The 22,969-nt window shown below is 42.2% G+C and overlaps 2 protein-coding genes across 5 annotated transcripts in view; both read right to left on the reverse strand.

The window, feature by feature from the left end:
• The window catches only part of LOC121608520 (septin-7-like), a 43,958-nt gene extending 26,543 nt beyond the window's left edge, over window positions 1–17,415 (reverse strand). The window contains exons 1-2 of one of the 4 annotated variants that reach the window (XM_041939826.1): window positions 17,133–17,415; window positions 12,667–12,763 (exon numbers count right to left, since the gene is read on the reverse strand). In XM_041939826.1, the coding sequence (XP_041795760.1) occupies window positions 12,667–12,763; window positions 17,133–17,171 (136 nt within the window). In that variant the 5' untranslated portion in view covers window positions 17,172–17,415. Of the gene's footprint in view, window positions 1–12,666; window positions 12,767–13,331; window positions 13,478–17,132 lie in introns of those variants that run through there. The other 3 variants (XM_041939825.1, XM_041939827.1, XM_041939828.1) reach the window with 3 other exon arrangements.
• A 1,791-nt stretch (window positions 17,416–19,206) lies between these two features.
• LOC121608062 (C-C motif chemokine 4-like) lies at window positions 19,207–21,226 on the reverse strand. Its single transcript, XM_041939175.1, has 3 exons — window positions 21,089–21,226; window positions 20,134–20,251; window positions 19,207–20,038 (listed from the first exon to the last, which is right to left on the reverse strand). The coding sequence occupies exons 1-3, from the start codon at window positions 21,153–21,155 to the stop codon at window positions 19,924–19,926; spliced, it is 300 nt and encodes a 99-aa protein (XP_041795109.1). The 5' UTR covers window positions 21,156–21,226; the 3' UTR covers window positions 19,207–19,923.
• Between the last annotated feature and the right edge of the window lie 1,743 nt (window positions 21,227–22,969).

Raw genomic sequence — 22,969 nt, forward strand, 5'->3', positions numbered from 1 at the left:
TCTGTGGGGTTTGTCACTCGAGCAGCACCTCTCACGTTGGAAATACAGTACAATAATAAAAATATATTGCTGCTAAATAAGCTTTTAGCAAACCTTAAGGGTGTTTTGGAGCAGGGACTGGGACTGAAGACATTACTTTTCTTACAGTAGTATTCATTTTCTTTTAAAATGACTGAAATCACATACACCCACAGCACAACAATCTTTTGAAGGTATTTTTCTTTCCTTCATCAAATTACAATGCTTTCTACTTGTGTATAGCCAACACTCGAACGGACCTCCATGACAGCGCCAGTCATGGCTGCTGCGAGTAACAGATGGGTCACATATGCATTGTGAGCTTCAGTTTGGACTTTGAGAGTGACAATGGAGTGTATGAAAACACTGCACAAGTTAAAACAGACACTAAATGGATTGCAACTCCTATATTAAAAATATTCACCTTATCTCATATCAAATTTATTTGTAGGAGGGCTACAGATGTTTGACTTGACTTTTATGTCACACCACCTGTTTCAGGACCGATTGCTGTAACAGTGTTGCCCTATATAGTCCTGACATTTCTGAGTGTCTTCTGTGTTAACCTGTGTGAAAGCATGGTCCTAGTGTCATTTCAGGACAGAAAGTCATGGGTCAGAGATTTCAATTTCTGTTCCTGACAGGCTCTGTCTGTGGTGGCATCCTGGGTGATCTGATCACAAGTGGACTCTTAAGTACGTTCGTTCACACCTGGCATTACAATGAGTTTTCACATGTGTCCCGAGTTGCCACTTGTGATCAGATCTCAACTTAAACACATGCATCTTTCAGTTTGCAAAGATGAATTGTTGTTTTTAACCGGCAGCCCCGCAGTATTTTGCCAGTACGCTGGGACGAATGTACGTCTTTCACACAAAGAGAGAAATAACTTAATATATGACATCTGAATTTCCAAGGCCCAAATAATTAACAATTTGTAATCGACAGTGTTTCAGAAAATGTCTAAAGTTTTTCCTGATGTATCAACACACAAATTGCACTGTTTTTAAAGGTAGGCTGTGGACTTTCTCCATGGCCAACAAAGACGAAATCCACATGGGTTTACTGGTAAGGTCAGTTGAAACAGTAGGTAAGATGCACTTTAGACAAGGAGTACCCAACAGGCTGACAGAGCAATGGACATAATGTATTTTACAAGGAAAGAAAGAACTTGAAGTACTGCATTTAATTCTGAATTTACAAGAAGACACCAATGACTGAGACTTTACTGTAGCAGTTCCACAAAGTTTAATAAGTTTCTCCTCACTCAACAACTTGTTAAATGTCTCCTACAGCATGTTCAATGTGTCTTGGGTGCATTCACACCTGTGCACTTGTGACTAGATCACCCAGGATGCATGTTAATACCAGGTGCAAACAGGCTCTGAGATCTGTCATCCCAAAAGTCCAGACGGGGGTCTAAAACAACTTAAACACCCGCAGCCACGGGTCCTGGATCCTGATCAAACACTGGACAGAGCTCAACTAAACATCCCACTGACCAAACATCTCAGTGCATTCTCAGCAAACATCATGCTGGCTGTCCTAACTGAACTAAACAGGTTTCACAAACACTGTAAATCTTTGGCACAAACACAGCAGTGAGGAGCTGTGAGCCAATCTCTGTATCTCTTTCTGTCCACCATGTGGCCTAATCAGAGTTCTGATGGTATTGGCTTTTTAGACCAATGCCAATATGTTTACCGTGGATCGAAGTTGCTGACAGATGATATTTAGGACAGGTTCACTGGCACTTGTCTATTAAATTTGTACGGTGAAAATGTCACACCAAACTCCATTCCAAAACATGACAATGTATTGTTTGCTTGCTGACTAAGGCTTATCCCTGTTTGCTGTTAACATGACTCAAATTAGGAACAGGATGCATTCTACAACAGGCTACTCAGACACTAAGCACCATTTCCGTCTGTTGCTGGAACAACAGGGAAACCAATTCTAAAAGTTAACATTTTACCACATTAAATGCTGTAAAAAAAAACTCTGAATGGCTGGGGATGAGCTAAAGATGACAGGTTGGTTTCTCTGACAGACACACACACAGTATGACGGATGCTTCACCCAGTCACTGCAGTAGTCTAAACCCCTGAGGGCCGGTCCGTCCCAATTATCCTCCCTAGTTCAGCTTTAATTAAATATTGGTTCCACATGACAAGTGGAAGCGCAGTGCCAGCTCTCTGTAAATAGACTAATGACCTGAATGCCAGTGATGGATGGCTGACCTTTCCAGTTCATCCCCGCTGTTTCCCTTCCTCTCTCTCTCTGTCTCTCTTGCTCTCTCAGTGAGCCATCCGTCTATCGCTCCATAGTAGAGGGTGGATACCCGCCTCGACACGTTGTGGTTGGACAAAAATTTTGAAATAATGTTGAAGTTCCGGTTGGGTTCTGTCATGTCAGCTGGGCTCGCCTACTTGATATGGTGCTTTGAATTTTTTTTTTTGTTTGTGAGAATGTAATGCACAGAAACAAAGATGAAGGACCTACTGTCTGTGTTGGGCTGCGTCCTGTCCAGTGCTGGGGTTTGTTTTTTATGTGACAATGCATGAATGCGACACAGAACTTTAAGCCAGTGTGCCTAGTTTGTGGGGATGAAAAGGGCCAATCTCAAACGCCATTACAGCTTGAAACAAGCTAAACTGGATGGGCTGCAGGGACAGGAGAGTTTTGGTGACAGTGTTATGCAGGTAGGTTTTGTGGCGATCATCAATTATTCATTACAATTATTCTAACTGCAGGATTCAGTTTATGCCTTTTATTTTAATAGACCTTTTTGTGGAATTAGATTACATTTATTTGTTATTATTTATGGAAATCTTATTAATCTTGATCTGAATGAGAGGCCCTGAATGGATGAACTTAACAGCAGTGCATCAGGAACCTGACTGGCTTACTGATGCTAGCTCATTGCTGTGCAGGAACACACTGAGCGAGTAATGTTCGGATTGAAAACCCTGACGTGTTGAATGAACTATAGCAAGCCGGACTGTGAGAGACAGAAAAACAAACATACAAATGGCCACAGTGGGTTTCCCATGGAATTCCTGACATTCCTCCCTCTTTTTCTCTCATTCTGTCTCTCCTTCAGCCCTGAGGCAGCAGCTAGCCCCCTCACATCCTGACAGGCCTACTAACTAGCACCCAACACACACACACACACACACACACACACACACACACACACACACACACACGCACACACCTAACAGGCATGTGTGAGGCCTGAGACATCTGGGTAACACACAGGCATAAAGGAACAAACAGCACAGTCACAGTCAGGCAGTGCATGTGAGTGAAGCTGTGTTTGCTGACCACTCGACTGTTGGACAAGATAATTCTCCATTGTCGAGGTTAAATGGGACTGGCTGAAACAGGGGGCAAAGGTCAGTGTTTTGGCAAAGATAAGGATCTGCAAGTCCAGCGGAGTCTATGGAAGAGCCAGAATCCAACCTAAACTGTGTCAGCACTCGCCTGACAGCGGTGGCCCACATGGGCTGGCTACAGGAGCCTTGGAGGGACACAACCCACTTTCCTCAGGTTTTTTTTTTTTTAATTAGAGAGCGAGTGTTCTGCTGTGATTTGCCGAGCCTGAGTCTAAATCTGACAAATTCAGCACGTGCTGGGTCACAGCAGACATGTGCATCTCAAAATAGAGACGCAGAGAACCGGAGCAGAGCAAAGAGAAAGAATGAGAAAGGAGAGGGAGAGACTTGCCTGCAGTGGTGTGAGTGAGCATGCATGAACATGCACATGTGCACGACCCCATCCACACACGCACATGCACAGAGTAGCCCGTGTTGTGCCCAGAGGCCATGAGGAATGTTTGTGAAGTAGGTTTGTAAACAAGCTGCCGTCCAGCCATAATGACGAGGCCTGTCCTGCTGTAAGAGTGACTGCGTTTACAAGCACAAAACATTCTGCCTTATTCAAAAAAGGACCATATTCCTACAAAGTTTACTAATAAAAATGAATGAAATGAGCTGCAGTCGTGCAGACGGACACAGTCTCTGTCCTTCCACCTTCTTGAAAAACCTTCTTGCACATGTCCAAAAACCTGTTGATGTCCAGGTCTTTCATGATGTTTAAAAGTAGGTGTGTTCCTTTCTTGGCCTTTCTTGTGTGCATGCATCTCTACTCCAGTCTTTCAATCTTTTGCTAGGGGACGCCCAGACTGACCATAAACAATTAAGAGGTTGTGTGTTGCAAACTGCAGTAAAAACCCCAAATGAGACGCATATTCTTAATGTACTGTATACATGTCCGAATAAAAAAGTCCTAAAACCTGAATAGTATCAACATATCCCACATCTTAATTGGAAAATGGTACATTCAGAATACACCCCAAGTTGGAAAATCTAAGTGGAAAATGCTGTTTACATGCCTTGTATCAAATTCAGAACAATGCCATATCCAGAGTAATAGAGAAATGTCGGTGTGTACGTAAATGCAGTCATTGTTTCTTCCATCTCCCTGCAGGCCTGGCAGGCCGCCATCCATTCCTTCATTCGGAAATCAGTGATTTGAGTTAGTCAGGGCCTCTGTGTGGCTCCTTAAAAACACGAGTCAGCCTCTGTTTGTTTTGTTTGTTTCTTTGCTGCTTGTGTTCTTCACCACTGTTTTGGAAGAAGGAAGTGACAGGAGTAAGAGGCAAACTGGCTTCAAAAGTGGTGTATTTTCTTTTTAAATGGATGATGTGGTTGATCTCATTTCTGCTGATGTGGAGGGGGTTTCATGTGGATTTCAAAAAGTAACCGATAAATATTTTGAAAAACTTAAAAGAAACTTCAAATTGGTATATTGGTGGTAGGAGGTAGAATGAGTGATTAATTGGAACAGCAAAGCAGTCAACCGAGGGGAAACAACATGTAACATGGCTGGTTTAATACACACTAAACTGACCACAGATCTAGGACAGAGATCAGACGGGAAAATACTGAACGGGAGACTTTTGACATCATTCTGTAACACTCAGCTGGCCTGCTTAGAGACCAGAAAGTGGGGTGTCTGGGTAGCATAACGTATTTTTAGAGCCCTGAGACTTTTCTCAGTACACGTGTCTGTGTCCTCTATGATGAATATCAAACAGCTAAAGATCCACGAAGTTTCTAGCTAACCTAGCTGAAAACTATAAAGAGGGCCCAAAAATGTCCAAGTGCATGAGTGGGGAATTGAGCCGCTTTGGGTCTGAAGTGATGCCATGAATTGAGTTGTCTTGAATGTGACATGGGAACAGCTTTCTGCAAAAGGACACAAGTAGCAACTTGCCACTCTTGGGTTTGATGCTAGAGTGTGTTAGTTGAGAAACTGTGCACAGTCTGCAAGAATAACCAGTCGCTGGAGTTTTTATGGCCACGAAGCACAGCTGTGCATAGCCCATAACGCATTATACGGGGTGTGGACACAATAAAAACACCACCTGTACAGCGTAACAATATAACAGTCCATTCATCCATCCATTCATTTTCTGCTGCTTATCCGCGCCTGAGTCACAGTGGAAAAAGAAAAGTTGCCCATATGTCCATTTCCTCCAGCTTCTCTGGGGAGATCCTGGGACGTTGACAGGCCAGATGGGACAAATAATCCTGTTAGAATGTTCCGGCCTCGGCTCAGCTCCACATTGGACTTGCCAGAATACATCCAGCGGTAGGACTCCAGGAGGAATCCTAATCAGATACCCGACATACCTTAACAGGCTACCTTCAAAATGAAGGAGCAGTGATTCTACTCTGGGTCGACCAGCCCATCCTATACACTGATTATGCTGGGAGACACATAACCAATCAATGAATTCTCCTTCAAAAATATAATGTTTTTTCCTGCGGACCAGCTGCCTCTAATCACGCACTTTTCTCTGGTGGAAATCCTGTTTGGCCAGCTGGGAATGAGGCTTCAATGAGGGAGTGTGAGACCGAGCTGAGCCGAGCTAACCTGGTGAATGTGAATGGTGGTTTACGATCTCATTGAGATAAGCTGCTTATTGGTTCATCGCGTGTGTGCCCAATTAACCAGGAGACAGGTGTGAAATTAAAGACGTTTATGGATATCTGTTGTTTAGCATCAGACAGCTCTTGTTCTGCCACTTGCTGGGACGACAACAGTGCAGCTAATCAAGTATCAACTTGAAATCTGTTTTTATTGTTTGTCACATTTGGCCACATGTTTCTCATATATTGCATCTGGGTATTTACCGGTTATTGTCATGGGTAGTTGAGCATAATTAAATCCCTCCAGTCATTCTGGCAGTTCCACTCGAAGTACGTTGGAAACCTCTTTTCTATGCACTGGAAAATATTCTGTTTGTGCACTCCAAGCAACTGCTAAATCATCTTATTGGAGGTATTACAGATAACATCTGTGTTTAATAGAATGTTTCTTTTATGCTGCTGGTGTATGATACAGTTATTCACACCTCAAATTTATAACATTAATTTTAGTGTTGAGTGGGCTTTGTAATCACCTTAGTTTTTTTTATTGTACGATTGTATGATTTTGCAGACTGCAAATGGACTGTTTCCTGAGAAGAACTGTGATGACTTACATAATCTGCTGTATCATGGGGAAAGGTGCTTTCCCAAAAATCACATATTCCTACAGCCACTTTAAAATCACAGTCCTTGAACTGAAACCATCACAGATCAAGTGTCAAGTGGGACAGTGTGTGGCAACACATGGGGGGCTAGAAACTGGAGAGCCCAGTTTGACAGAACTGAAATTCTAAATGAGGAATTACTGTTAGCCGCCAAACTGCCACATGCCAGGACGCTCTGACTTTGCCTGGTGTGTTTTAGAGCTTCACCAGCTTCTCTGTCACATTGACATCCACTGTTTGTTCTTTTCTTTGTTACAGATCACTCTGAATGGTGAAACAGTGACAGTTAGCTGGGTGAAGTCAAAATCCTTTGTTATGAACTATTATGATAAAGGGATGAGTTGGGTATAAGAGTGATTAAGTAGATGGAAGGAAAAAGGAGTGAGGTACATTTCATATTGTCAACACATTGAAACATTGTGTGCGTCAGTGTGTGTGTGGGAGCATGAGTAAACGTGTGTGCTTGGTGTATATTAACGCATCTGGTTAAGCCAGCGGATTAACTAGACAAAGCTTTCCTTCACTCACTCCCTTCTGCAAGGTCAGTAGGCAAGGCGGTCAATCCTAAGCCTGTCAGACCGTCTTATCTGGACACACACACATACACACAATCTTAGCGTAGTACAACAACAACAGGATACACAGCCGGACAGACAGGCAAACAGTTTTACAATCACACACAGATCAGTGGGGATGATAAACAGAAACTGACTTAGCAGGCAGACTACTTCTGGACTGTGAAAGAGATTCAAGGGCACGCAGCACTTCACTGGCTGCTTCAGCTTTGATGAGTGAATGAAGGCCCTGTTCTGCTTGTTGGGCCCTTAAACACCAAGTACATCAGAAGTTTAATGAAAAAAATAGCACACAACAGAAAACAGAAATAAAAAATTTCAAACTGCTCTTTACAGTTTGAAATTTAAGCATGTTGCACCAATGATGACACTCAGGACTGGGTGATGTGGCAAAAACACAACCATGATGATGAACTGTGCAAACATGAATTGATTTAGAATATATTTCATGATAAAAGACTTATTGATTAACATTTAATTATACGCATGTAATTTTGCTAACTTGCTTCATCTGCCTGAACAAAACAAGGTAGCTTGGCTTGTAACTTATCAAAATAAGGGTGTGGTTGAAGGGATGGCACCTTTTCAGGTGGTGGTAAAGCTCTGATGTGTTTCCAGTCTTGGTTGGTGCTGACCGACGGTAGATTTTGTGGACCGACTTCTGTGCTTAGACACTTTGGAAGTTTGTGCTCTGCTTGTTTAGCAGGAGTTTGATAGTGTAGTGTGGGAGTGAATGGGTTTGTTCTGCATCATTTCATCACGATGCCGTGTTGAGGCCTAATATAACCACAATCAGTGATGTCACAATAGGTGTTTTGCCTTTGACAGCTGTTGCTCTGACTAAAGTCCAAAACAGAAACAAACTTAACAAAGGACTCAGTCCAGAAACATATGGGGCATCACTGTCTCTCTCCGGAGAGCAGCACTCTATGCTCCACCTAGGCCGCAAAATGTGGATAAATATATCTGTTTGGTGCTGACTGATGGGGTTCAGCGGGTGGACATGCTGCTCCACCAGAAGCATCTCTAAAAGTACAGCAGGGTGCAGATTCTTATTTTTAAAACATCTTCGCACTGATGGTAAGTTAAATTGCCTTAATATCAGCACAGGGAAAAAATCAACTTCAATCGTCAATATACGTATGATCTGATTGGCCACTGGCACAAGCCTAACGCTCAATGCTTTTTTGGTCTGAACCAAACGAAAACAAGGATTGATTTTCGATAGCCAGCACTTAGTTATATCTTACTTTGAACATAATTGTTCATGATTATTTAAAGCCAGTGCATAGAGCTGAACTGACACACGCTCTATGAAAATTTCGAAGTCCCACATGCAACTCACAGCTCCGCTTGCAAGGTCAGACTCATAAAAAACCTCTGATGTGCTCTCCTCCTGAGTCGCTTTAGGACAGCGAAGGCAGTGGGGCTGTTGAGCACTGGCCTTGTTGCACATCAGAAGCAGCATGAAGCCGGCATCGCTTCCCCTCTCCTCCCAGCTCCCTTCAGTTCTGATCTGACACTCAGCTCTGTTCAGCTCTCCACACTGGCGCTGGATCCCGCTAATCTTTCCAGGAGTTTCTATTCAATCTGCCAGCTGGACAAAGGGGCAGGAAGCAGCTTTTTCCCCCTCAGGGAGAGGCGGATTGAGAGGGGAAAGATGGAGTTAGACAGCGGGGAGGAAGAAAAGAAGATAAAACCACCAGAAGAGCAGTTTCTGGTGGCGTTACTTCTCAGGGACTGACAGGAGAACAACTACAGCTGCTTCCTGGATGGAGAGCTCTGTCCACAAGGGTATGACAAGCATCTACAGTGCGGTCACAATACCACCATCACATAAAGAAGCTAAAAGGACACCACTACCTAAGTACCACAACACAGCTAGTGGTGTAGTGTCTGTTCATCATCAGACTCTGGGCGGGCCCAACTTTAGCTGAAATGCATCCTGAACAGGGGAATTTCCTTCACACAGAGCCTAGTTACAGTGCTGCCGGGGCTACTCAGAAACTATGGAGCTCTCAACCTGAAATAGCTGAATACTAAGGATTAAAATCTTTATTGTTACACCTGCAGATGAATGGCACCAAAATGCCAGCAAGATTTCATTTTTTTAATCTTCCTTCGATTATTCCGATCCACATATTTAAGATCTCATCTTCAGCTTGCATGGTACACAGAGCACTGAACTATAAAATGCAACAGTATCTAGCAAAAAGAATTTGGTTAGATAAACACAGCCACCCACATGCAGCCTGCTGCAGACAAAAACACGACACAAGTACAGCTGGATGCCATTACAATCTGTTAATCTGAAACGTCTCGCCATGAGACATATTAGAGCTCATATTTCAGCCAGTCTGACCTTTGTTATCTCTCTCTCTCTCACACACACACACACATTTTTGAAAGCAACGCTGGAAGCAGCCCTGCTCTTACCTTCGCTTCACATTTTAAAGAACAAGGAACGGCCTCTCACTGTGAGCACGGCTGGAATTTGAAAGAGTTACCTGCAGGCATCAGTCATCTCACAGTCCACCATCTGTCTGTTCCAAAACTATGACAGAACAATGCTGGGCCTCCGAGCCGAGCCAAGCTTTCACACTTCACTACAATGCCAAGTACAGCAGTGCTGAATCCAGCCCTCAGTCTTCATTTTCACAGTCTGCCTTCTGCTGGACGTCCAGCTGGCTGCTTCTCAAATTAAAAAAAAAAACACACTAATCAGCTCTTTGGTCTCTCTGGTATTCTAACATTTCCTTCTTTTCTCTGTCCCCGTTCCACTACATTGGTTTGTATTAATGTTCACGCTCATATTTATGAATTTTGTGGTCTTTATTTTCGGTTGATTCTACATTTTACGACTCAGGAATTTGAGGTTGTTCTATCGTTTTCCAAAGAGTCTATGTAAAGCCTAACCTGACATTTAACCACACGAACTGTATGCAGGGGTCACATGATTTCTACTGGATGTGTATATTGCTAAAGCTGCACAAGCCACCTTCACCTGAGAATAGTCACAACCTGAGAATAAAAGTCTGTATTAAAACTATGTAATTTTGTCTCCTTCCTCTTGATTAGTCAACACAAGTGTATAGTAATTTTCGATAAAAGGTTTTATTTTCAAAAGATGTTTTTTGTCAGTGAAATCTTATGGATATTAAGTCACAGTTTTCTCCTCCTCCTCTCTACATCATAGAAAAAACTGTCACTAGCCAATAGCGGTTTCATTCATCACAGCATCAGTTTACAGAAAAAGGGACAAACAAGTCCCAGCTGAGAACCCTCCCTCCGAGCCTCTTCTTTATACGTCTGCTGTATCGACTGATGAACACACTTTTTTGCTGCTCACATTCATTGTGTGTGCAGTTTGGATCAGATGGGGTATACGGGGCTAGGAGCCAAGAAAGCTGGGAGGAGAGACAGAGGGGCCCATATGTGAAAGGGCCTGAAACAGGATCTAGTTGACTGTGGATCTCTCTGGTTCTCTCCCAAGGCATCACTCTGCTGTGTTTGTCTCCCCCCTGCTACTCCTCCACAGTGGCTGTTTACTAAACAGGAAGCAAGTAACCCAGGCTGAAATAATAACAGTTGGATGCCTCTTTGTGATAATGTCCTTTTCCTTTTAGTAAACTGACTGGGGTCACCACCAGATACACTGACTTAGATTAATGAGCTTTTAAAATATTTTAATTGCAGCTTGAACAGCGGGTAAAACCAAGGAAACAGACAAATTCAGCACTGATTATCAGGCATTGCTACCTTGTTAGCTTCGCTCATTATCCAGCTAATTAGCCAGCTACTGACTTAGCCTTGGGTTAGCCTTTGTGCAAGACTCCCACTGTACTAATGATGCTACCGCGAGCGTATAGCCACAGATATTAAACCGTCATGCACCGCAGCCAAAATGTGCACGAGAAGTGTTCTAATTTGGGGTGATAACACTTTAAAAACAAAGGGTGTCTGTGCGAGGTTGGAAAATAAAGGTCCACCATGTTAGCTGCCCATGTTAAAGAAAGATATCTCTTAGAGTCTGCCTAAGTCTGATATGGGGCCTGAGGTGATCTGTGAACTGTGTAGCATGTGAAATACATATGCAACCTGATCAACGTTTATGCAGCTAGTTTCTGTAATTGTGCATATAAGTTTCTCTTGTTTATTAGTTGTAAGCACCACAAAGTTAACATCCACGGTTAGTTTGACTTTATATTGTAGATATTGTGTGTTACAGTAAAACAGTAATTTAGTATTATACCTTATATTGTAAATAATCTGAATTGAACAAAAATGGCTTTGAATCCAATTTTAACTCAAATAGTTTCTCAGGTGAGTTTTTCCATCTGATTGCTGTTTTCATTGGAACTTGGCAAATGTTACCGTTACACCAATACTGTGATGGGCGATTTGGATTTTTCAGTAATATGATATGGTATCTTTATCTAGTTTGCAAGGCTTCATTACAGTAAAGAGATTCAATTTTTGAATTCACTGGATTGTTACATTATTTACCTCTATATGCAGGGTGATCATTTCTATTACAAATGATTGTTTATCAAACATTTGGTATGTCATTTTGTTACAAATGCAACAAGAGTCATCCGCTTCAGTACTGTAACTATAGAAGATTAGCTTACAACACTATTACACATCTGTACAATGAAATGGAACAAGGAAGCAACACCTCAAAAAATACAAGACGGTCTTTAAATACTTTTTTGTTGTCCTTTGAAGACAGACAAAGTAATGTCAGCTGATTTGTCTTAAATATGAACAGTAAACCCCAACGACAGGCTTCAGTCTTTCACAAAGACTGCTGAAACGCTAAATGAGAGGCTGCATTGAGTAACCAGAGCTAATGGAACACAGGCTGGCCCAGGTGTGACGTCAGGACCGCAGCCCCCTATATAATACTGTGTGTGTCCATTCAGACAGCCAAACCCATAGTTCCTCCACTCTGTCCAATTCCCTCCCTCTGTAATGCTGTTAGCCACATTTTGCAACCAAGCTCATTCATACTTGACCCAACATCCTGCAGCTCCCTTTCCAAATCAAATCATGCAAAACACACAGATGTGCTATTGTGTGTCCTGGGGTTACGGAGAAATCTCCCCTGGGAAACTGTGGAATCCAGCCTTAGCAAGAAATATTTTCACATGCACACGTTTTCTGTTACTGAACAACACGGCAGATGTTCTAAAAGCCAGGCCACACGGGGCACCACCGCTCTGCAGAAACCGCTTTTTAAATTGTCAACTTGTCATTCTGAGCAGCTGAGTGTGCCGGATGCCACACATGCTTTTCCTCCTTTCAACCTGAGTTGATGACCCACATTCACACAAAAATGAAAACACACTCGGACCAGTGGACGCAGATAGATGGGCAGGTGTAGGCTTGGCTCGGGCACACACAAAGAAGCAAAGACACGCATTCACATCTTCACTCGTGGGACTGATGCAGAAGTTTCCAACTTACCGACAACCATTAGTGTAAACTCAAACCCTCTTTTGACCGACTTCCGATACACCTGGTTGGGGAGATTGGCGAAGCCCACATAGCCCTCCAGGTTCCGCTGCTGGAGGAAAACACACAAACACTTTCTGTTAATGGATGAATCACACAGCACGAGTAAATAATAAAACACACACACACAAAGTCAGACTGAAATTTGTATCTTTTATACAGAGGATGAATATAGGCCTCAACACACAGATGCATGTGTGCAACACATACAGAAACTCTGCAACTATTGTATCTCACATGTGTGAAATAAAATTGGAGCGGCACGCATCCACACAGTTGTGAACTGACAGTTGGTGTTTCTGTGTCCTGCAGCGACAGAGACCCTTTGAAGTGAAGCGCAGCTGGGATAAATACAAGAGGGGATAAAGGCTGTTTTAAGGGAAAGAGAGGTGAGGAGAGGCAGACTCACAGAGAGAAATATCAGGCTTTCCCTGAGGAAGCAGGAAAGAGGAAGTGGAGTCAACCCTGCCAAAATCCATATAACAAGTGTTCTGAAACAGTAATTTAATCCAATAAATGAAGCCAATCAGTTCCTCAAGGCATAAATGCAGAAATGTAAAGCTAAGTGGATAAACGCAGGACAAGGAATCACAAACAAGCAAACGCAATCTCCCTACGTGCTGAATAACGTCCATCCTGTCCCTCGTGTATAGGACAGGTTGTGGTGAAAGCAGTGGGGTCTCAGACCAGATCACAGCCAGGCAAGGCTCTCCAGCTGCTCTCTCCCTCTTCACCGCCGACGTATCTCTTCATCCCCATCTCCCTCTCTCCGACAGCCAGCCTGCTGTCAGATAACAACCCCGCCTCCAATCACTGCGCGGCCTCCTGCACGCTACATGAAGCAAACACAATTGATTGCCTGCCTGCCTGCCTGCCTGCCTGCCTGCGAGCAGCCTCTCTGTTCTGTCATGCATGCCACCGATGGAAAATCAGCTCTGCGCTGATAGGTCTGGAATCAGGCTTGTAAGTTTCACTCTCTTGATTGTCACATCCCGGCTTCTGCACTTGGACTGCTTCTTCTGCTGGTGTGATGGATCGTCCGTGCACTGACGGTGTCACATGATGCAACACTCTGTACCACCATTTGTCACATCAGAATCATACGTTAGCATTTTCCAAAACCTTTGTTTTCGCCCAACCACACAACAGTGCAGGTCTGCCATTATCATGTATCCAGCAGAGAACTGTGATGGGCAAGTTACTTGAAACATGTAATTAATTTACCCATCAAAGGTGTCTTCCAACAACTCCACACTGACATGTCATGTATTCTATATTTAACATCTGTAGAAATAGAAAATAAGGACGTGGTTTATTTAGCAACCAACCTATGTTTTTTGAGGTATTTACTGACCATTAATAGCTAGCTTAGCACTAGTGAAAGTAGCACTCCACAAATCCTGTCCTCAGTGAAGGTGGAGGGTTCACACACCGTCCACCTCTGGACAACATAAAGGTGATTCCTCAATGTAGGCTTACCATTGGCTAATGTCAGCACAGCAGCTATGAAGAAACCCTGTGTGCCAAGCTCCCACGTTGTGTCAATTTCAGGAGATTCTCAGAGTTCAACCTTAATTTATACCAGATCAATAATTTAAGTGGATCAACTTAGTAGTCTACAGCGGTCATTGTTATGTGTCATGTACATACTTAATCAACATTTAAGCAAATATAACTGTTAGATTGGACTTAGTATCGGCAGATAATACTGAAAAGGACTTGTATCAGGATCAGGGCCAAAACAACTTGATCAGAACATCCCTTATGTATACATTATGCAGCTACTGTCCATAACAGCTTGAGGTCATTAGGTGAGGGGAAGTTATATTCTTTAGGCTAATTGTGATGCTTTACAACAGCAGGCTTTAAAACTGCTGCAACAATGGGACACGTCTATGTAAGAGCTCCGTACATTATCATACAGCCCTACTTTTGGAAATGTAGACTGCTGAAAGATAATAAATGTCATGTCAGGATGTCAGGACTGCATTGCTGTAGGTGTAATCAGTGAGGAACTTCTGTCACACCACAGGTGGACAACTAACTAACCAACCACAACAGATAGTTTTAGTAAATGTCCATTCCCAGGCTAACTCAATATTCTACCATATATTTCACATGTTCCACTGTTGAGTATCACGTTTGGAAAACTGTAGATTAGACATCAACATCACCAGTGGATGTTATGGACACACAGAAGGTGGAAAAAAAAAAAGAAAAGGAAACAATCTATTTGCCTCATCAATACTCTGTGATGCATGCAGCTCAACTGCAGGCTCCGCTGAACCAGCCTGAAGCACTTTCCACCATTTCCATGTTTGATCTGCCCACATACAGGTTTTGTGTGTGTGGGTATGCATGTGTTACATAAGGTGCCACCTCTGATGGTCTGTCCACTTCCCTGTGGCTACACTGTGGGTGGCACAGGGACACACTTGGTCAGTCATTTAGCTTTTTAGAACAGGCTGTCAGTGTTTAGCCACAAAAATGTTTTGCGAGTGTGAATGTGTAGGTGGGAGTCAGTGGATCGAAAGATGCACTACATGAGTAAAACAGCTTGCGTGTGTGTGTGTGTGTGTGTTAAGTGTGCGAATGCATCAACATACACTATGCATGTTCATGTGTGCATGAATGAAAAACCCACTTATTTACAGAGACCTTGTGTCTGTAGCACACAATGGGGTTTTAATACGTGTAACATGCAACACACTTGAAATAAATTTCCAGCTTAATAATAACTGTATCCATCACAGCATCACCATAGTATTCGCAATGCTGTGATGACACTTGGCCGTTATGCAATGCATTATGATTAATATGGTTCTTTTTCATAAGAAAGTGACTAACGGAGAGAAAGACAGGAAGGGAAAAGAGGGAAGTAATGGGGAATGAGGGAGAGGAAGGCTAGTCAACGTTAACCCCTCCCCCAGTCTACCCAGTGGTGATAGTAGCTGCCTGGTTCACTGACATCATCTGTACTGCCAAGTCCACCCCCCTGATCGCCCAGCAGCTCATGCTGAGGCCCTCTCACTGCTTCCATCAGCTGTTTTATACTTTCAGCTATTACATATTTAATATTAATTTTGCAATAAATATTGCATCACATCACACTGGAAAAGGAGGAGATGAATCATTTGAAAACAGGGCCTGCGTAATTTCTTTCTTTTGTTATTTTTAGCACTCAGCACATGGTGCCCACTGACCCTTCACTATCTCTCTCTCTCTCAAGGAGCACATTGTGTATGCCCACCCCCTTGGTGTTATGTCAAGAAAAGCCACTGTCAATCACCTCAGACTGTGCCACAAACATATTCAGTCCAAACACAATGTGTGGTGTGTTGTGTGACGAGTAATCACTCATTGCTAATTGTAAGCGTCAGTATAAAAATGCCTAAACAAGGAAGCCAAATGTGGTCAACCAACAGGGTTCTTCTTGGTGCAGTTGTGTGGACAGTCAAACCAAACTCCATTCAACAATTACGCAGTTTAAGGAAGACGTGCTATCTCCTGAGGTACATACATGTAATTATGTACAAAAATATGTACAAAAGGCTCTCTCTAGTGGTAAGTGGTTCAACCATACATGTATACAATACAAACCACCAAGCAACGTTTCACTTCATTAAATTCACATTTCTTTTCTTTTGTTTTTGTTTAGAGTGTTCGTTATCTAAACTGGTTGATTTCTTATGGGAATTTGGCAGAAGAGAGCAAATCTCATTGGGGCTTTGATACTTAAAGCATTATCAGGCCATCATAGCTTGCTATTCTATTCAAGTTCATACTTCCACTAGCAGCATTGTCAAGTCCAGCGTGAAAGCACGTTTTAACAAAAATGTACTGATCTCTTTCCCAACCGCAACTAGCTATAATGAAGAGCACACCACGTACCCCTCATAAAGAAACCTCCGTTCAAGTAACTGCCATTACATTACAATGCAACCTTTCTGTAACGGTAGATTTAGTAGCATCCACCACACATTACCTATTGCAACAAAAATGTAAATTCTGTTATAGTTTCGCCATCCACGACCTTACTTCACAAGAATAATGCTACACAGAGGTGGGAGGCATAGCTCATCTTTAAAACGATGGTATTGACTGAAAGAGATGTTGTTTGGTCAATCACACTATGCCGAAATTATCAGCAGACTATATCAAAATGTTAGAAGGTGTGAGTCATGTTTTATTCAAGTATATGTCTTTGTAGATATGCAACCTATCCTAAAACGGAGAAACTGTTAGTGGAGATTGGTGTGCAGTTCTCTCCATAACGTTATACATGAAAGGTCGGTACCAGCGACAACCAAAATGGATTATTAGGGTTTTCCGAAGGGGATTTCAGTTATTAGTATATTGAAAACACAAGTTGTGTTAACAATTGCACATTGCTCTATATCGAAGACAAACTGACTTACAGCGATGCTGGGAACCGCAGTCTCTGGTCGCTCGATCATTGTGCTATGCTGTCACCACCCAGCCTGCAACGGACAGTCACCGAGGCATAAACTGACGACCAAACGTCCAAAAGAAAGCCGGAGCGGAGACAAACGCGCAGCTTCTCGCCCTAAAAACCTTAGTCTGGTGTCAACAAAAGGAGCCAAAGTGCGTCTGAGAGTGAATGAATGAGATTAAATTACATATGGCCGCTGTCGGATACTACTACCAGATGTAGCAAAGCGAAGAAAAATGCTCCGACTGTTTTTCCTTTCGAGGCAAATGACCACACGTTAAAACAATAAGACATCCGGTTGAGAACTCCATAATAAGACGTACTTTATAGCGGGAAAAAAAATAGTGAAGCATCTGACAAAAAGGTACAATAACCGATGTGTGGAAAGATGACTGGAACATTTTGCTCTATTTGTTTTTAATATCATAAGAACTGTAGTAAATGACCAAAACAAAAGCCCTCCTTTCAAGATTTCAAGGTTTTCCACGACAATCTCCTTCCCATTACATTCCAGTCTTAATAAAAAGCTAAAACATGATACTCCTCGTCCTGTCCATACTGTTAGGTTATAATAGTAACCATATAGTTCTGGACATTAAAATGTCACAGTCAGATTCAACAAGCTAATACAACAAGCAACAAGCTATGTTAGTTTTGTTATGTTGTTTAACAGCAAAACTAAACTGGGACAGTATCACAGTTCTAGCTGTAATGCTACAGTAATAGTCGTTTTCTGAAATATAGATGTGAGAAGAAACTACCTTATTCCACACTTCAACAAGAACTGACAACCATGGGGTGGGCTATAGACCTTTATTCTGAAAGTAAATCGAACTAAATTCCGGTCGTTCACTGGTTGTCTCTGGCTTAGCGCACGTGAAGGGGGACCTGGAATCACCTTCCTATTGGTCAAACGAGGATGTGATCGGCTTCTGATAGTGTGTGTGAAGCTCTCATGCGCTGGAGGCAAAAAATTTGCTGCTTTCAAAGACTGTTGTGAATAGCGCTACTAAACAATTACCGCCAACCGACAAGGCGGTGAATCGAGCAGACATTAATTTGGCCAAGCCGAGGAGTGTCACGTGAGACAAACGTTTTGTAATTGCTTTAACAGCCACAAACTGCAGGCCCTCTTTAAACACCATCTTATCAAAACCATATTAGGGGAGCATTAAGGAGCAGCATTGACTCTGAGATTTCATGACATTTAGCAATATACTTATCATGCATAATGATAGCCCAGAAATAATGTGCATCAGGTCTTTGTAGTGGTTTGGTTGTGACATTCAGTGGTCAATTGGCGCACTCTAGTGGCAGAGAAAGCAACGGCCTTCAGATGTCTGCACATTTCTTGACAAAGCCAAAACGCAATTGTTCTTACCTTAGTTCAGATACGGCTGCACATCTCCTGTGCTGTAGTCCACATGTGACTGTAGGCAACAACTGAGTAATACGCTCTGTATTTGGTGATCACACAAACAAATTTCAATTCCAATTATTCAAAAGGATAGAAATAATTTTTTTTAAATGAACTTTGAATCAAGACTTTGTGCCACTGTGGCTACAAGTGGTAATTACAGAATAATTTGAAATGCTGTAATGTACTGGAACAGTGAGAAAGCACTAACACAAAGTCAGCAAACCAATGCAGTAATTACTCCGAAATAAACAAAGTTTGCTAACATTGGCAACATTAGCCTCAGTGAGATACTGGTCATACCAGACCAACTCAGGCTTTAACGACAAAACCTTTGAGTTTATTGAATTGAGAATTGGTGTGTTTTATTGCTCAAGACTTCAGCTTTTCATCTGTAATAACACAAATGTGGTCTTTGCTCTTCCAAAAGTTACATAGTCTGGCTTTAAGAAAATTAGCTTTCGCCTCAGAAAACACATTTCTTCAGTTCTGCTGAGTTGTATGTCTCCATCTCTTCAGCATGTGTGGTAGTTACACTAGTTCATGTAATATTAAAAAGCCAGTATAAATGGAAACTAGACTCCTGGTATAAAGAGAGACAATCACAGAGCAAAAGTTGGCACAGGGTTATTGTCTTGCTTTTATTCAACAGAATCAAACTAGAAGCATAAAGATACAGAAATAAATAATATTTTGTCAAATTGTGTTACTTATCTGTTCAAGTAACCCAGTTCAAAACATGACTGTAAATAGAAAAAATAGCACTTTACTTCATAAAAAAACCCAAGAGCTCACAGTGGGTTGTTGTAGAAATGATGAGGTAACCCATAGCTTATACTCTACTGATGACATCAAGTCGTGTTGGGAGCCATTGCCCTTTTACAGTGAATGTAGTTACTGTAAGTCAATTCAAATTACAATACAACAGTAGTTCACAGTGCTGACGGTCCAACTTTGAATGTTGTATTAAAATGTACCAATTGTTCCATAAGCTAAAATAAAACTAAGAAAAGTAGAATTAAATATATATAGTGTAAATGTTAATTTTTAAGGAGTTAACACTATGTTATGCATACATTTTTGCCTTTGTATGGCAGAAAAATGTACCATGATACGTATGTAAATATGCCACTAAATAATACCTAGTATATATTTTGCATAGAGATAGACAGAAAGCTGCTGTTTATCTAATGGTTGCCCCATGCAGACCTTGTGGTGGAGAGAGTAACATTAGTAGTCAGTGCTTATTTAGAAGTTATAGTTTGAAAAGTTGCAGCATCACGACACATTAACTGGCCAGATTTTGTTCTTTGGAGGCTCTGATATGCTGTTGCCATGACTACAGGTTGGATGTCTCTCCTGGGACAGATTTGGCGTCCAGGTAGCTGATGAGCTCCCTCACCCAGGGGTCTGAAGGTCTGGCACAAAGCTGACGGTTTGCCACGGTCTTCAGTCTGAACACACACATAAACAGGACAGTCAGGTTCGGTGCATTCATGTGCAGATAGAGCGGTGCCTGTAATGTGTCTCTCTGAGGTTGTGGACTTACAAGACGGCGGGGTTAGAGCAGCGCTGGCTGGTCCTGACGTAGCTGACCACCCGGTCTTTACTCAGGGGTTTCTCATTGAAACGTGTGCAGCATCTCTTCGGTCCAGTACCACGCAAACCTACCAACACACACAATGAACAGATCAGAACAACTGCACAGGCGCCCACACGTCACTTGCATGTTTCTTTTTTCCTCCCATTTAATTTCCTGTGGGCCTGTGTGAGGTGAAATCTGACACTGTGTTAGTGGAAAAGATTGTGATTCCATTGCGATATTGGAAAAAGTTTTACTCTACTACTCTTTAGATTAAATGAGGACTGGTTCAATGTATTAAAATTGTAACCATATTTTTTTGATTAGAACAATATTGAAGCCCTTTCATACAATGGGTGTATGCAGGATCTGTCAAATCAGGGTTTCTCAGTCTTTAAAGCTGCATTAATAGTTTTTTGGCCACTTGGGGGCAGCAGAGAACGATGTGTTATCCCCTTATTAAGTTGTTATGGATAAAATGTTAGCAAACAGTTCCCCATTTACACATCCAGCAAACATGAAGCTCATTATTCTGAGTCATAGTTACGGCCTCATGCTTTAGCTCTGTTTTGGTCGACTCAAACTGTCCCAGTCTGTTTTGCTGTTGGGCAGGTGAACAGTAGGTTCACGAGAGCTGCTTGCTGCTGCTGCTGGAGGTGAGGCTTACGAGAGCAAACAATAAAGATGTGGCCAGAAAAAAACAACTGTGAGCGCCCCCGTTCACATCACACATAGTCATATGATCCATTTGTCACAGTATATAAAATACTGATTAATTGGATATATGACATAACGGTTTTTACAGTAACCGCTGGCAGGTTAACTTCCACCACACATTGATCAATTCTACAAATTCTAACATTACATTTCTCCACCTTTCTCACACACTGATTGAGTGCATTGTTGTCAAGCTCTTCCTTACCTTCAGTCAGAGCGATGACCGCCAGCATCAGCACAAACACAGTCAGAGCGAGACGGGGAGCAGCCATCCTGAAGCGTGTGTGTGTTCTCTTCACGGTGTAGCAGCAGGTGAAAGTCTCAAATGAGCTGATCAGCCTGTTCTCTCTGCTGTGTGACCTGGTTCTCCATCATCAGCTGCATTTATACTGTTCAGGGGCAGGCGGGGAAGACCCAACACTTTGAGCCATGACGTGTCCATACTTCCGCTGCAGGGGGGTTACCAAAGTTGTCTGAAACTGATGTTCACGCCTGAACGACGCTGTTGTCAGCTTGACAAAATGAGGAAATGTGCTTGTGTGCTTTCCCTGTGAATTGCAGCTTGTTTCAGCGTACAGTACAGGGATTTCACTTGTCTGTCCTGCCTCTTATATGTCAGGACCTCTGCTGTGAGTCCATTAGCTCAGTACAAACCAGTGTGGCTGACCATAAATATCAGTTATTAACTGCACAAATAAATCTACTAAACAGACAAAAGGACTTCTAGTTAGTTTTACATCCCTGTAATACTGAACATTTTGTCTGACAGTTTTCCAGCTGGTAATCACGTCAGTCAACTATAAATAGTATTTAATACAGGTCTCAGTTCAGTGGAAGTTGTAACAGAAAAACCGGTCTGGGGAGTTTTCACCAGGAGTTTTCGCTGTGCAACAATAATATTCATCAGAGGGATGGAAATTTCATTTTAACAGTTTGGACTGAATCAGTGGTGCCCAAGCTGAGGGTTCGGACCCCCAGTGGGGTCTCAAGATACATCTGGATCATAAGGTCTCAAGATCGATGATTAAAGGGGTATGCTGTTATTTTCTCAGACTTGACAAAGCAGAGACACAGAAGACGTAATGTAACAGTTTGTACAGGATGAGTATGAGCGCTACCTTTAAAATAAAGGTCAGTTTACTCAGGGGACTTTTAAAGGGACCTGAAAAAAAACATTTTTTAGAAATAATCTTTCCTACAGCCTCTCTCTAATGTTTGCTTTTTTATTGTAAATACAGGATATGTTTAGGTGACTCTTCATGATGGTGAAATTCTTAACATCAAATAATCTTACAGGGAAAGTGATCTCTATTTTCGGTTTAAAGTCTCACAACTCACGTCCACACTGAGGCAATAAAATGGCTTCACAAGACATTATTTCATGGCAAAAATGTTTGTAATAACTGGGCTCTATTGTTCACATGCGTGCAAAATGCTCTATTTAAAAGAGCAGCGAATAGGTGGACAAAATGTGTGCTTCCAGAGAGTAGACACATACGGCAGCATCAGTGTATAAAACGGTGAGCTTTGTCTGAGAACTCGGGGGGGTACTGTATGTCTGACTCATGTCGCTGCTCTGTATTTTTAGCATGGGGTAGTCATAGTAATCTTCTTGCGATGTTGGAGCCACTCACACGTGAAAACACCTTGCAGCATCTCGAGGAGCTGGATAGATGTGATGAAATGATTCAGACGGGACAATTCAGTCTGTCGAGGTCTTCATCGGCATTGAAAATGGATGAAGGCCATGTGGTTGAAAGCCCTGAAAAAGCTAGTTTACTGGACCCAAAGGTTGATTTTGTTTTATCAGAAATACTTTTTAAATACTAAATAATTTTAAAAGATCAGGTCAATGACGCCGATTTACATTGGAGACAAGTATAATTATGTCACAACAATTACTTCACTGCGAGATTTGTTTAATTGTTGTCAGAGTTTAAGACGAAAATGACACTTGATGCACAAAACATTCTGGAATATTCACGGTTTAAGGCAGCATCGGTTGTTTTTTGGTCTCTTGTGTGCAAGCTGTAAACACAACTTTGACAGATCACGGTGAACATCTCATCAAACCTTTGCTCATTCA

Source organism: Chelmon rostratus, chromosome 6 (genome assembly GCF_017976325.1).
Source record: "Chelmon rostratus isolate fCheRos1 chromosome 6, fCheRos1.pri, whole genome shotgun sequence".
In the NCBI taxonomy this organism is placed as follows: Eukaryota; Metazoa; Chordata; class Actinopteri; order Chaetodontiformes; family Chaetodontidae; genus Chelmon; species Chelmon rostratus.

Bases quoted from the DNA above. Each gene is read 5' to 3' on its own strand.
- LOC121608062 (XM_041939175.1), bottom strand. From the start codon at position 21,155: ATGGCTGCTCCCCGTCTCGCTCTGACTGTGTTTGTGCTGATGCTGGCG. The intron at 20,252-21,088 runs GTAAGGAAGAGC...GTGTGTTGGTAG, and splicing joins GGTCATCGCTCTGACTGAAG to GTTTGCGTGGTACTGGACCG. The intron at 20,039-20,133 runs GTAAGTCCACAA...GTGTGTGTTCAG, and splicing joins TGCTCTAACCCCGCCGTCTT to ACTGAAGACCGTGGCAAACC.